The 14,790-nt window shown below is 30.2% G+C and overlaps 1 protein-coding gene across 2 annotated transcripts; it reads right to left on the bottom strand.

Annotated features, from left to right (window-relative positions):
- Nucleotides 1-10,438: 10,438 nt before the first annotated feature.
- Nucleotides 10,439-13,949, bottom strand: LOC8286651 (BTB/POZ domain and ankyrin repeat-containing protein NOOT2). Of its 2 annotated transcripts, none has more exons than XM_002531457.4 (2): nucleotides 13,072-13,949; nucleotides 10,439-12,071 (listed from the first exon to the last, which is right to left on the bottom strand). In XM_002531457.4, exons 1-2 carry the CDS (start codon nucleotides 13,558-13,560, stop codon nucleotides 11,085-11,087), a joined length of 1,476 nt encoding a protein of 491 aa, XP_002531503.1. In that variant the 5' UTR covers nucleotides 13,561-13,949; the 3' UTR covers nucleotides 10,439-11,084. The 2 variants fall into 2 exon arrangements, with proteins under 2 accessions (XP_002531503.1, XP_025015278.1); XM_025159510.2 differs by lacking the exon at nucleotides 13,072-13,949 and adding an exon at nucleotides 12,885-13,033.
- Nucleotides 13,950-14,790: the final 841 nt, after the last annotated feature.

Genomic DNA, 14,790 nt, shown 5'->3' with positions numbered 1-14,790 from the left:
CACGTAAGCAAACTTATCTAATAATTTTATTGGAGGCTAAAATTGAAATTAATATTAAAGTATGATGCTGAAATTTTAAAAATTTTAAAAATTATATGCTAAATTTGATAACAAATATAAAGTATATGATTTTCTTTTATAATTTAATCTAAAATAAACTCTATAAATTCAAAGGCTGAAAATGGATTTTACCTTGAACATCTAGACACCTCATGACCAATTCATACTCAACAGTTATAACCTATAATTACTTTTTAATATTTCTTTGTGAATTTGTTGATGGTATCATAGTCTGATCTTCATTCATGTACAGCATCACAATCACTCCTCTAGTTTGGTCAGAAAACCATTCACATAGATGGAAATGTTCTATTCTGATGTAGATTAAAAAAATTGGAACACTATACATATTTGGTTGTTCATGCAATAAAAGATATCCATTCCTTTAAGATTCAATAATCAAACCAAAGAGATAAGCAAAAGATTGTCTCTAAAAACTAAATTTCTACCCACCACAACTATGTGGACCTTAATTGTATCAGCTTCATTTTGTGACTGAATGTTTTTGAGCTAAGTTCATGCCTGTGAGAAGTACCAAATGGGACCTTAGGAAACTCATTCTATACCGTTAAATTACTATTTGTTTCTTTTTTTCTTTTTTTCTTCTTTCCATGAGACATCTATTTGCTATTATTTCTTCCTGAATTACACTTGAACATGGACCCATAAGATCCAACTGGTTTTGCTTATGATCCTATTGTTTTCCCTTAAATTTAAAATTTTATATTTCACGAACTCAATGTTGAAGATATGGTATAGACACCTTTGTTTTGCTAAGAAAGTAATGGAAAACCAATAATGGCAGTCCTTGATGTTTCTAATAATAATACTTGAAAAATGAAATTATTTTTATGTACTCTTCAAGTTGAAGACAAATTCAAATTATGTATTCTTTAGAATGCAAAATGTCCTTTGGATGATGAAACTACAGGGTTCAGAAAAGAACCATATATCTTTATAAGGTAACAATGCATGTGATTTGTGGGCAATGTTTGGGCTATGATATTGTATTGTATTGTTAGGATATATAGATGGGTTTTATAGTTTGAACAACAAAGCATAGTCAACCTATTTCTTTGAAGAGACTTATTGCCAGAGGATAATTTTGAAAAGAAATTGAAATTAGTTCCATCATAAGATCAGGAATATTCCAGGTTTAGCTTGAAGACAATTTTTCACCTATTAGAATTGAATATAGACATTGTGAAATTTCCTAACTTTGCTGATCATGATCAGCTACCATCACAGTATACAAGTCATTCATAAACATATTCATGGTATCTTTCTCAAAACTCATCTCTATCTGATGATATTTTCTTTATGGAATTTAAAATCTTTTTTTTAAATGAATATAAATGTAAAATATTAATAAGAAGAAATTTCTTCTTAAATTGATGTTTTTATAATTAGACTCATTTAGAGATCAAAAAATTCATTTGCGACTTAAAATAGATACTGAGTGGAGCGCACTAATTACAAATAAGAAGAATTATATCAATGTGAATAGGAAATATAAATATAAATTTTAATGTTCAAACGATTTTTTTTTTTTAATTCTTGATTGTATTTAGCTTTTTTAATTAAATTATACACAGTTTTCTAATGAACCAAAGATTCATCATTCTGTTTTGAAAAAAAAAAAAAGAGGTAATCTCAATTTAATCATACCTTAATTTCAACATTTCAAATCAACTAATGTCAAGACTAGAATCCATATTGAATTGATTTAAAACTGAAAAATTTAGGTCCTAACATTTAGGAGTTTAGACTTATTGGTTCACATCATAAAACAATGGTGAAGCTATGCCAATTGAGGAAGCAAAACTTTTGAAAACAACTCATTACCATGATTTTTTTTTTCTTTTTTTTTTCCCTTTCTGATATTTCAGGAAGAAAATGAAGATGTTACAACTGAGATTAAGAAAGTACATTCATGCTAGCTTATCTCATATTTCTAGCTACTCATCAAATAATGGAGTCAAGAATTTGTCTGTTTTCCATTATTGCTTCATGTTGTCCTTATGCCTAGAAAAGATGCTCTAATTGATTATATTGAGCCATAAAAAACTATGTTAATCGATGAGGTCTTGAAATATAAAACAAGAAATTTAGTAAAATTCAAAGAATTTAACTGATTATATGTATATAGAAGCAGAAGAAGGAACCTAAAATATAAAAGCAAGAAAACAAGCAGAATGTATAAAGAGAACTAGCAAGAAAGATATGATTAATTGTATTTTCTTAATTGTCAGAGAACATTATACAATTGGAAAGAAAAATGATATCTAAGAACATACTGTGTTAGTATAGAATTATTTAAGATCTATAGTTGAGATCCATCATGAGAACAAGTTATGATCTCATTGTCATGGTTAATTATGTTACCAAAGAACAAAAGGAAAATTTAACCCAATTCAATTTGCGCCAAATTAGTTCAATTTATATTTTTTGTCAATTAGGTCTGACAAGACTTTGCAGTTTTAAAGACGAGTCCAGTCATATGCCAGTAAGCCAAAGTTTATTGGGGAAATTAGCGATTAAAATAAATAATTTTTTTGATATATATATATAGTTAATTTAGAGCGTGTCGAGAAGAACCCTTACGGTTGATAAATTAGAACTTCATGAGTTTTTAACACAGCAGCATATCCAATGTTCGAATTCAATACCTTAATTAAGCTAGAAGAGACTTTTACTATCTCATCTATATGATTTTGGATTTATAATAAACAATTTTGGTGTATAACTTATTATCTTTTTATTCTTTTTTCTTTTATAAATTAGAATGACACCGAAAGTAACTTAATTTAATTAGCAAATTGAGCAAAAGGAACATAAAATAAATGCCAAATTTAGATCATGTGTCCAATATGAAATAAACTATGAAAAAGTTGAAGGAAGATAGTTCTATCCTTTGCGCAAAGATAGTTCCAATTTTTTGTTTATCTTTGGGATAATTGAGATAGTCTCAAATAATTCCCTTTTTGTCACCTTTAATAAAGAGGGTTACTTGAGAATATATTACACCATCAATACTTTTCCAAGAAGGAAAAATGAGGCTTAAAAGCATCAATAATATCATAGTATATTTTGAAATTAGAAAGTTCTCAATATTCTTGAGGACATTATAAAATTTAGTACTCCCTTCGCTATTATTTGAGGAATTAAAAAGTAAGATTTTTAAAAATCTTAAGAAACCCAATAAATTGTTGAATTAATTTTACCTCCTAAAACCTTCATTTCCAATTTATCATTTCGGAATAAAATAAAATCAAAGACTCTACCTTATCTTCTAAGTTTTACTATTTGTTTATTGTTATTTTATTCTATTTTTGCCAAACAGAGTTTAAGAGAGATTAAAATCAGATTTTTTAATATATATTCTTTTTAAATTAAATTATGCTTACATATAATTTTTTTTTTCTGTTAAGCTTAATTCAAGGGTTAATTTAATGATGACTAAGTGTCTCAAAAAGGTTTGAAATTAGGGGAGATTCACAATACATATGTTCTTTACAGATGCTCTTTGACTAAGAAAGAAGGTTGAATTGGGTTCTTAATTTTCTCTTTATTTTCTATTTCCCATAGATACTGAAATTTATTTCAATTTACTTGAATTACTATTATGTAAAGATTCATTACATGCAATACAAATCAATATATTTAATTCTTTTTTTTTAGACAAACTCACAACAGATAATATTCAATAACAGTTTCAATATTGATGTTAGGTATTGGCACCCAAATGCCAAAGAAAAATAAAGTTAGTGGATTGGATATGTGATAGATCACTTCAGCACAATTGGTAGAAAATGAAAGAAGAAGAAGAAGAAGAAGATTTGTGTAATTTCTAAATGTCTGTATCAAGAAAATAAAAACTATTGAAAGGGCTAGGGTTTGCAGACAATATTAATTCACTCGTACAAGTAAAGCCTTTCAGTCAACATCAATCAAACAAAAAACAAAAACAAAAGGTGCCATCGACCTGTCTTTACCATTCTTTCTTCTTTTAACCTTTGTCTTTGATTTTCAACTCTTAACGACTTGGAACATGAAAAATAAATAAATAAATGCAAAAAGTAGGTTAAAGTAACAACTAAACTTTTGAGATTTCATTAATGATTTTATCGTTTCCCTGAGGAAGATAAGAAAAAGTGGTGCAATTTTACAGGAGAAAACATTAATTTAATTAACTCAGGTGCTAAACAACTGGCTTATCCGGAGTTAATATATAATATATTTATATAAGCAATCAACTATTCTATATCACTACATAATATTGAATTGTGTTATAAGTGTATGATATTATATAAATTTATAAATATTAATATTATTTTAATTTTAATAATTATTAACATAATTAAATGCTGAAATTTATTACAGTATCATTATTGTAGTATAGACAATTAATTGGTATTATCTTAAAAAATTTATTAATTATATATATTTTTCTATTAATTTAGATTATCAATTAATTCATATATATTTTTTAATTATATATACAAGTCAAAATTATATAAATGAATCTCATAATGGTAAAGTGACGCTGAGTAAATTCTAAAAATATATAAAATATTAAAATTCAAATAAAATTAATTTTTATAAATTATATAGTACTATACATTTATAGCACATTAGAATAGCTACTAAATTAATCGATTACATATAGTACTTAATTATTGATCAGATATTATTTTTATTTATTAATTTTTTTATTTGATACTTAACAATTATAATATTCAACAACTTAACTCATAAAAATAATTAAAAACTGTATATAAATTCATTGACGATTTATATTAATAGAAGAAACATATAAAATAAATAGATTATTTAAAATAATATTAATTAATAGTCTATAATCAAAAAATAAACTTATAATACTAGGATGTCATAATAATACTATAGCAGAACCCTATAACATTAAATAATAAATCAATAGTAACATAATATATTGAAGTGAATAAAAAAGATAAAAACCATTAAAAAAAAACTGCCCATTAAGCAAATATATATGTTTCATATTAGATTGTCATTTTATATAAGATGCTGATATAAAACAACATATTCAATATGTTATTTCTCAAATATATCCAATTCTAATGAAATAATCATATTATGATTTTATTAATAATATTTGAATATATAATATTTGGGACATCAAATTGTACTGGGATGCCATATTATTTATAATTATCATAGTTAGAAGCAGGTCCCACTTAACAACATAAATCCTAAACTAACTTTTGTCTTAAAAAGTTTTTTATATCCTAAATCTCACTCTCTCTTTTTATGCATATTTTTATTACGTTATCTTCTCTTTTTTACTAAAGCCATTATAGTGTCACGTAATCAATGAAAGAAAATAAAAAAAAAATAATTTTATAATTAAAATAAACTCAGAACAATTATATTTTGTATTACATGTCATCCTTTTGAGTATTTTCAAATATTAAGGTTTATTTTGTAAGGGAGTCCAAAGTTTATTTAGAGTGAGATTTAGGAATTTTTTAGGTAAAAAGTCAATTTTAAGGTCTTCTTGCAAGTATACTTGTATCTAAGCATTTCCATCAATAGTTTTTATATATTTCTCTTTTAAATATAAATAATTAATTTTTTACTTTAACTTATTTTAGAATATAAATAATTTATTTTTTATTTTAATTTATTTTAAAATGTGTCTATATTCTAACAATACTCTATATTTAATTTTTTATTAATAAGGAAATGAGTAAAGAAAGAAAATGTGATTCTAATTTTTTTTAAAGAAAAAAGTAAGTGAGAGGAATAAAATATATAATCAATCCTCTAATAATTAATATATTTGATAAATAAAAAATTAATAAATATTAAAAATATTTAATATTAATTTATTAAACTCAATTATTTAAGAAAACTGAAGTTAGTTTCTAAAAAAATTATTAATTTATTGAATATTAAATGTAAGAGAGTTAATTGTACTTAAAAACTATTTTCTCCTTATTTAAATTTAAAGAGAGAAAATATAATTTTTAAATTATTTTATAAATTAAGAAACCTTTTGAAATACTAATTTTTGACTATAATTTTTTATAGAAAAAAATATAATTTAAGAATTTATTGAAAATGTTGTTAGTTTATAAATTTTAAATAATGCAACAATAAGATAAATTTTTAATATGTTAAATATTGTTAAAAAACTTACGCCAATAAAGTCAAGAAGAATTATTTTTTGTGTAACACGAAGTCGATGATTAGTTTATCTTTTTTTTTTTGGTATAAATCTTTTAGTCGAGAGGTTAGAGTTGATTCTTTGTTTGTTAAATCAATCAGTCATTTTATTAGAAAATAAGAAAAATATAACATCTTTTCCAAAAAATATAATATTCACGTGTAAAATACTAGTATATACACGTGTTATTTTTCTATTTATCGTGGTGTATATACTAAACTTACATAGGAATTGTAGAATAGTTAAAACCCGGAGGAAAATGAGGGTTGTTTTGCTGGTGGAGTGGTCCGTCATCATAATGGTAGGTGGGTGAAGGGATTCATGATGAACATTGGACAATGTTCAGTTCAGTTGAAGGAGCTGAGTTAACATGGCATGACACCTAGGCATCCGAAGATTGATTCTTGAAGTGGACAATGCTGGTGTGGTCAGAACAGCCATGGTCCATACTAGACATATTTACAGGGAGGCCAGTAGTGTTTCAGGATCGCCTAGCCTCGGCTCGCTGGGAATCTTTTCGTGCATGAGCTCGATTCGGTTCCTGGAGATATATATCCTTGATCTGCTGCAGCAAGATGCTGTAAAGAGTGTCTCATCCCAATTATGTACTCATTAATTATAAAAAAATATTAAGTACCATGGATGATATGTCTTACTAGCTGGTGATTACTGCAAAGCTTGACGAAACGCAATCACCCTCTGCCCATTTTGAATTCAGAATACTACAATTAATTGAGGAAAAGGCAGAGGACTTTACCCCGAGAGTGGTCCCTTAGAAACCCCTACTGCACCAGCTGGGCGGGCCTGGTTTACTACCATGACATGTTGGATATTCATAGATTGTCCTTTTCAGACGCTATATCAGCAAAATTTGAGACAGTCACTTCTCTGTGCAACAAAAAAATTAAAGTTAGTGACCAACAAGCTCTTAGTTTTGTATGTTACTTTTAGCAAATCCGGTTTTTAAGAGCTTGATGATTATGCAGATACAAATAGTAACCAATTCCCTTCTTCTTCCTAAGAAATACACAATGTCATATTTGTAGAAATTGATTCACATATCCAAAAAAATAAGCCTGGTTTCAGAAAGGAGGGCCAATTAACTTTGATCATCCATCATTAGATGGATAGTAATTCAATAATCAGGTACCTGCATTCATATACAGATGTCAAATGCAGGATATGATTTAAAATTCTCTTCTTTAAAAATTTGTGTTAAACTTGGCGCGCACAAAAAATATAGATTATATTTTGGAATGCTGTGACTAAATTATAGAATTCATCAGTCACCACTACCGTTATATAAATGCTTTGCTGCTTCCTTTGAACGCCACAGAATCAATTATGAACGTAACAATTTCCTGTATGTCATTACATACGGAAACCTGAGAGGAATCTCTAATAAGTGCTGCCTTTGCGTTTAAATTAAACTTAAAAAATTATATATATATTGCGTCACGTTGTTCTTAGGAACCCAACCCCAGAATATATATAAACTCTTGTTGTGATTAGAAGATAAGTTAATATTCTTTCTACATATAATTTAATAAAGGACTTAATCAAGTTTTATTATTTTTTGTACATCTGACTTCATCGTCATAGGGGTAATGCCAGTCTCCCCCAAGTCCTTGATTTTATCTGCAACTTCCCAGACATTGGCTATTTTACAATGCAACTTTCTTGCTTTTAATTCAAGTTTTGTGATCATTTCAGAAGAAATCAGGCTGCTGCCTTGTAACATAACAAAATATAATAATCGCAAGTTTGACCTCTTCAATAAATGCAGAGGAGAGCTGCAATCCTCTCCTAACTCCAATCAAATAGGAACCGACTTCATCTTGTTTAAGCATAAGAAGATTTTGACTCAACATCATCAAGAGTGTAGCAAATCAAAAAGAAGAAACCATGAGAATGAGATGCAAATGCCAGAATGGAATGATTAAGTTAGTTAATTCGTAATTATTAATTCACAATGTAGATGTGCATCAACAAAGACTTCACATAAGAAGTTTTTTCTCATTAAATGCTGATGCGGATCTTTCTCTATACAAATCATATTCTCTGTGTCACGGTGGACAGGCAAGCAGACAAAAATAAAAATGGTTTTATAATAGTACGCTATCATATAGCTATAAAGAGGAGCCCATGAATACGTAGTCCCACCCAGTCTTAACACATGCACCCATGCATATCCAAGTTCATCAAGGGTCGCAATCTAATTAAAGACATCACGAGATACACAAATTCTCAAGATGCATTTTACCTTTCTTAATAACTATACTTCTTGGCTGAAATTCAAAGGGAAGTATTAAAATTCCACATGTTGCAAATGCTAAATAATATTAATAGCTAAGAATGTAATGTGGTGCTTCTTCCGAGGTGTCAACCTAAGTCTTTTTTCTATGACGACTATTATATAAAATAATATGATAAATATTCGATAAGCATACATGTGTAAGTAAATGACTACAAGATCAATGTAGACTTGCCAATATGATAAAATGCTATTTGTGTTCATGCTATTAATTAACGTATTTGCATATGACCTTTTGGATGCATTTCTCTTCCAAATGGCATTTGGCATAAGTAAGTTGACAATATTATTCTCCATATAAAAGATGAACATGTATGTATGTCTTAATGAAGAAAAAAGAAAAAGAGAGGAAAAAAGAAAATGTATCAATCATTATATTAATTAAGTAGTCTAAGCACTTGCAAACCTGTAACAAAATGTCAAAATGTCGAAGTAATAGATTCTAAGCTAAGTTTCAAGATCATTAAATCCTATAAAACACCAAAAATGAATCCCAGTTTCATCAAATGCATGATATGGTTATTTATGTGGAGAGCAGACACTGATTACAGCCAAAATCTGAATGAAAGATTTAGCACTCTGGCTGACTGAAATGACCTAAACTAGCTAAAATCTCAATTTGGAAACCTGGTTTAAAAAATGCAACCTATAAAGCAAGTACAAAGCTCAGGTTTTGACTACACATGGAGTGCCTAACAAATGGTGATTAAGCACTGTGACAATCCACCACACAATGCAACAGCAGGATGAACTATAAATCAACTGGCAGCTTACACAAAAGACTGCAAATATTCGATTCTTATTCATGTTTCTAGTATGAAAGAAAAAGATCACACCCGATGATTTCTAGTGGGCAGTAATCTTGCAGTTTATAGTAACAGTATATTAATTGCAAGTTTTAGCAATTATATATATATATATATATATATGAAAGACCAGTCAAAGGAAGAGAGACAGAAAGAACATGATGATCATGATCATGAATGCAAGAAAAAAAAAATGGAGCAGCTAGCTAGGGATCAGAAAAGGAGGAGAGACCAACAAACCCACAGGTTTTTAGGAAGGTAATAGTAATATAATAAAAAAAAGAAAAAAAGAAAAGGCCTAGCTAGGGTTTTAGGTGCATGTTTCATTGGAGTTACAAAAAAGACCAAATAAGGCAAGGAGGAAGAAGAGAGAGGGGACAAAAAAAGAGGATTTAACATGGAGAAAAGCATCCGCGTTTAGATAATACCAATATATTAAGCAGTCGTGTGTGGTCACACTCAGTGTTGCATCCATGCAAGACAACCAATCAAAATTCTGTCCATTAACCCACTTGATTTGCTCTATAAAATAATCATATATACTCATTTAGACAAATCAATTTTAAAAGAAAAATAAAGAACCCATATCATATCATCCAATCAAGTGTCTCCAAAAGCCCATGAATGAGAGGAAAGGAGAAAAAAGAAAAGAAAAGGGGAAATGGAGAAGAGACAGCTCATTTTAATCAATAGAATATGCAATACCTATGTCCGAACAAAGCGCCCTATAATGAACCCAAAGAAACCCCACCATTTATTAGACATTTCAAAATTCTACTAATATTTGAGCTTCTTAACTAACCTTCTCTTCCTCCTTTTCATTTGAAACCTAAATCATCTTTTTTCTTACTTTTCTCTCACCAGGACTGAAAATTTCAAATTCAATATAGTTCATATTAAATATCAACACAGATAAGATATGAATTAATGAAATGAGAATTTTGTAGTATATGCATGTATGTATGCATGTGTGTGTGTGTATATATATGTGTGTATAAATATAAATATTTGATGATGGGGAAGGTGGGTGGGGGGACAAGAAAAATAAAAAGGAGCAATAAATAGGCCATGATATTAGATTTATCAATAAATACAAAGGAGTTGACAGGCCTGGTTTGAAAAGATTGACCTGCGTCTCTCTCTCTTCTCATCACAATAACCTCTCCTCTCCTATCTTCTTCTCTTCCTCAAGATGAGAGCAAAAGCTCAGATTCTCCTTGTCTCACTCATCCCATGAGAAAAGATACATCCCATCCATCTCCAATGAAACTGCTCTCTTCATTCGTATAATGATCATTGAAAAAAAAGAAAAGAAGCCTACAAAGAAACAAACCCAACAACAACAGCAACAGCAACACAGAACACAAAGAAAAAGAAAAGAGATGACAAGAAAAGAAAAGAAAAGGAGATGGATTTAAAGAAAAGAACTGACAAGAAAAGGATATTATATATATATATATATATATATATGACCCAATAATAATAATACTAATACTATTAATAATAATAATACTCTCCATGAACTTTCATGAAGTTTTCCAACTTGTCTTTCTCTCCTCCATCATTGATTCTTATATATAATATATCTATATATATTTATATATATATATATATAGAGGGAGAGAGAGAAAAGATAATATGTTTATACTTCTAAATTATGAGAGAGAGAGAGAGAGAGAGAGAGAGAGTTGAGCTAGAACTCGTGAGAGTGATGATACATTGTTGGGTCGTGCCGGCTCATAGAATCTCTCTGCTGGCTGCTGTGGCTACTATGATCGTCATCTCCTTCCATTCTTGATGATCCCATTTGGCCCGAACAACCAGTGGCACCAAGATTCAAGTAAACCAATCTTGAATCAAGATTTAAGTTTGCAAGATTGCTTCCACCACTGCTACTGCTATTATGTTCATCGCTCATTGGTGGATAAATTGCAGTCGAGGTTGGTGCATTCACACTCCCTTCTTCACGTGAAAGAACCAAAGCTGCAGATTGTACAAGCTCAAGACACAGCCTCAGTTTGTTTGGTTCAATGTGAGCTAATCCAGGTACTGCCCCCTTGAACAAGAAATCTGAGGTTAGGGTTCGAAGAATGTCGAGTGGTGTGACCCCATCAACGGTTCGAACATTAGGGTCAGCATGGTGGTCTAGAAGTACTGCCACCATGTCTGGTGAAACCATTTCAGCTGCAATGTGAAGTGGGGTTTTCCCTGCCGGTCCGGCCGGATAGTTAACATCAGCTGCACCAAGTTCAAGCAACGCCTTAACTACTTCTCGGCTACAATTCTCAACTGCATAATGTAGAGCCAATGCTTCATCTAGATTTAGTCCTTCACCCATTACCATAAGCTTGACTAGCTCAACATCTGATGAGTCTAATGCCCTTCTCATTCTCCGAATTTTTTGGTCTTCAAGATCAGCTGCTGTTGTAAGATCATGGTGGTGGTGGTGATGAGGCATTAGTGATCGGCGAGCAAGCGATGATTTGAGGCGTAGTTCTTCGATTTTAGCTACAACATCTATGGGAAGATGTTTAGCTAAGACTTCTGGGGGTAGGCCTGATTTTGCTGCGAGATGAGAGCAAGTAGTCCAAAGTTGGTGCATGTCTTGCTTCCTTGAAGCAATTAGGACCTTCATAACGTCTTCAATTGAAGCTTTCTCTACCATGCTAGCCAATTGCTTCTGCAGTTCAAATAATTTTATTAAGAAAAGAAAAAAAAAAAACAGCAATGGTAATGAATCAAATTATATATGATAGTGCTACTAGCTTTTATGAATTAATGAATGAGGGGATTTAGTGGTGGTGCTAAAATTCTGTTCAATTAGATGGTCCATTTTTATTTGCTTCCATTACAATCCTAGAACCCAAATGAGGAAAGTTTATATTTGGGATAAATTTGGATTGCATACTGTGGAAGACAAGACTGGGGATCAAGAACTATATTTAGAAAGTTTTGGGCATGAAGATAAGGCTTGAAAAAAATCCAATTCAAGGAAAAACATAAACTTTTACATGAAATCAAGACGTTTACAATTTCTTATATTTGACATCATTTGACTTGAATGAAAGTAGTATATTTGATCACTATTGGCTGGAAAAACGAACAGAAGTCAAGAGGTAGAAGAAGAAGAAGAAGAAGAAGAGAAGCCAAAGAATACTACTGTATAAGAAAATTGAAACAACAATAATTGGATTAACTGCTACAAAAGAGAAGTGTTAAAATGAGTACTATTAGAAGAAAGTAGTAAAAAATGGGAGTAGAATCAACAAAGAAAGTTTCAAGAAACGAAATTGAACATAAAAGATGTACAGAGAACGTCAATCCAAGAAAAAAAAGAAAAGAAAGAAAACCAACACACCACCACCATGAGATAATAAGAATTCCCCAAAACAAAAGAAAAAAAAAAGAAAAAACGAAAGGAAAAATAGAATCACTTCAAAAGAAAAAAATCCATTCCCACTTCCCAAAAAACAAAAACAAGAAAACCAGTTACCTCCATACCCACAAAGACATACATGAGTGACTACTCCACACACTAATCAAGAATACTCTGTGCGCAAGAAAGAAAGAAAGAAAGAGAGAAAGAGAGAGAAGCAAGAAAAGAAAGAAAGAAAGAAAGAATGATGAGAGTGATGATAATTAAACAAGAAGAGAAGAGGGGGAAAAAAAAAAAAAGAAACCTGAGTAAGCAATGCAAGCTGTTCAACACCAAAGTATCTAGCGGCAGCAAGGGTATCAAGAGCAAGATCAACGGCTGAGGTGCAATGCGTGTGCCAACAACCTCTTTCACCACAATTAGGCCTCGGTTCATGCTTTTGAGGGACAATAGAGACTTGTCCACTATACAAGAACTGTAACAGCAACAAGAACACCTCATATCCCACTGAGTTTACTGGTATAACATTATTTCCTCTTGAAACACCTCCTCCTGATCCTCCTCCTCCTCCTCCCGGGTGGTTTATTCTCGACCCGGATGGGTCTAGCCCGGATGGTGGTTCGGGTCCGCAAAAGAATTTCCTAAAGAAAAGACTTCTTGCTGCTAAAATACATCTATGAGCATGAACTAATCGACCCTCTACACTGAAAGTTACATCCGAGAAAGCCTGTCCATTGATCAAAAGGTTTAGGTAATCTAGGGACAGAGATCTTAAGGAGTCTTCAAGGGTCATCTTCCTTTATTTCACTTTCTTTATATATTTCTTTCTTGTTTTCCTTTTATTAGGGCTGTTGCTGTATACACCAAGAAACAATAAAATACAACCAAGCCCAAAAAAAAGTTTATCAAGAAAAGCAAGAGAAGAAAAAGAAGCAGAAGATAGAGGTCATTTCTTTTCCCCCCCCTTTCTTTCTCTTGTTTTCTTGATTTTGGTGTTGTGTTCTTGCAGAAGATGATGATGGATTATGTATTACTGTGTTTTGAGAGAGAGAGAGAGAGAGAGAGAGAGAGAGAGATGGAGAGATTCTTTTCCTTTTTTCCTCTCTCTCGATGGAGTAGTATGGTGTGGTGTGGGATATTTTGAGAGAAAGAGAGAGAAGGAAAATATGGGTGGCTATTCTGGGCGGCTGAGCTATTTAAAAAAAGGAGGATGAGAATTAAACTAATCAATAAATTTCCAAATAATAATAATAAATAACTAAGCATTCATTTTTATTGTTATTCTTTAATAATAATATTGGGGAAAGATATTTGATAATTTAAAACTTGTACATATAAAAAAAATTGATGGACTCATAATCAATATTAATATATACTTTGGACGTACATGTAGCTTTGAGGCAAAATGATATTCTTTATGACTTAATTTGTGTTGACTCCTAGACTAATATAGTATGGGTCCATCCCCATTTAACTTTTCTTTGTTATTTGGGTGTTTAATGAAGGGAATTGTGTCTAGTAACTAATTTCACAATAATCATATTGTAATTAAAATCCAATGACAATTGTAGCTTTTAATAATTATACCCTCAAATGTATAAAAGGAAAACATGTATTTTATAATGAGTAGTTAGACATATTAAAAGTTTTATATTTTCTTCTCTCATTCACTAAAGGGTAAATAGATTTTTATTTTTATTTTGCATGGTTAATCTAGTTGAACACCTCCATGTATGTTTATCCACAATCCGGTTTATATTGATTCAAAACTTAAACCGAAATGGTTGGTTCCATTTTAACTTTAAATCTTTTTCTTTCTCTAAGAACTTGTTTTTACATAAAGCTACCCGCTATCTTTTGATTTACAGCAAATAAAAATTACTCATTCTTTTAGATTTCAAAATGTATGAAATTGAAATTAGAATCATCATATTGAATCAAATCATACGTTTTTTGTTTCATATTTATATAGTATTTGATTGAGATTTATAAAATTAATGGAATTTATTTATAAATACAGAAT

Source organism: Ricinus communis, chromosome 10 (genome assembly GCF_019578655.1).
Source record: "Ricinus communis isolate WT05 ecotype wild-type chromosome 10, ASM1957865v1, whole genome shotgun sequence".
NCBI lineage: Eukaryota > Viridiplantae > Streptophyta > Magnoliopsida > Malpighiales > Euphorbiaceae > Ricinus > Ricinus communis.
The sequence above is the reverse complement of the archived record's forward strand: the minus strand, read 5'-3'. Positions and strand labels throughout refer to the sequence as shown.

What these genes read in the sequence shown, in the direction of transcription:
- LOC8286651 (XM_002531457.4), bottom strand. Translation starts at nt 13,560, where the DNA reads ATGACCCTTGAAGACTCCTTAAGATCTCTGTCCCTAGATTACCTAAAC. An exon ending in AGCTTGCATTGCTTACTCAG is followed by an intron (nt 12,072 to 13,071) that starts GTTTCTTTTTTT and finishes TTTGAACTGCAG; the next exon opens with AAGCAATTGGCTAGCATGGT.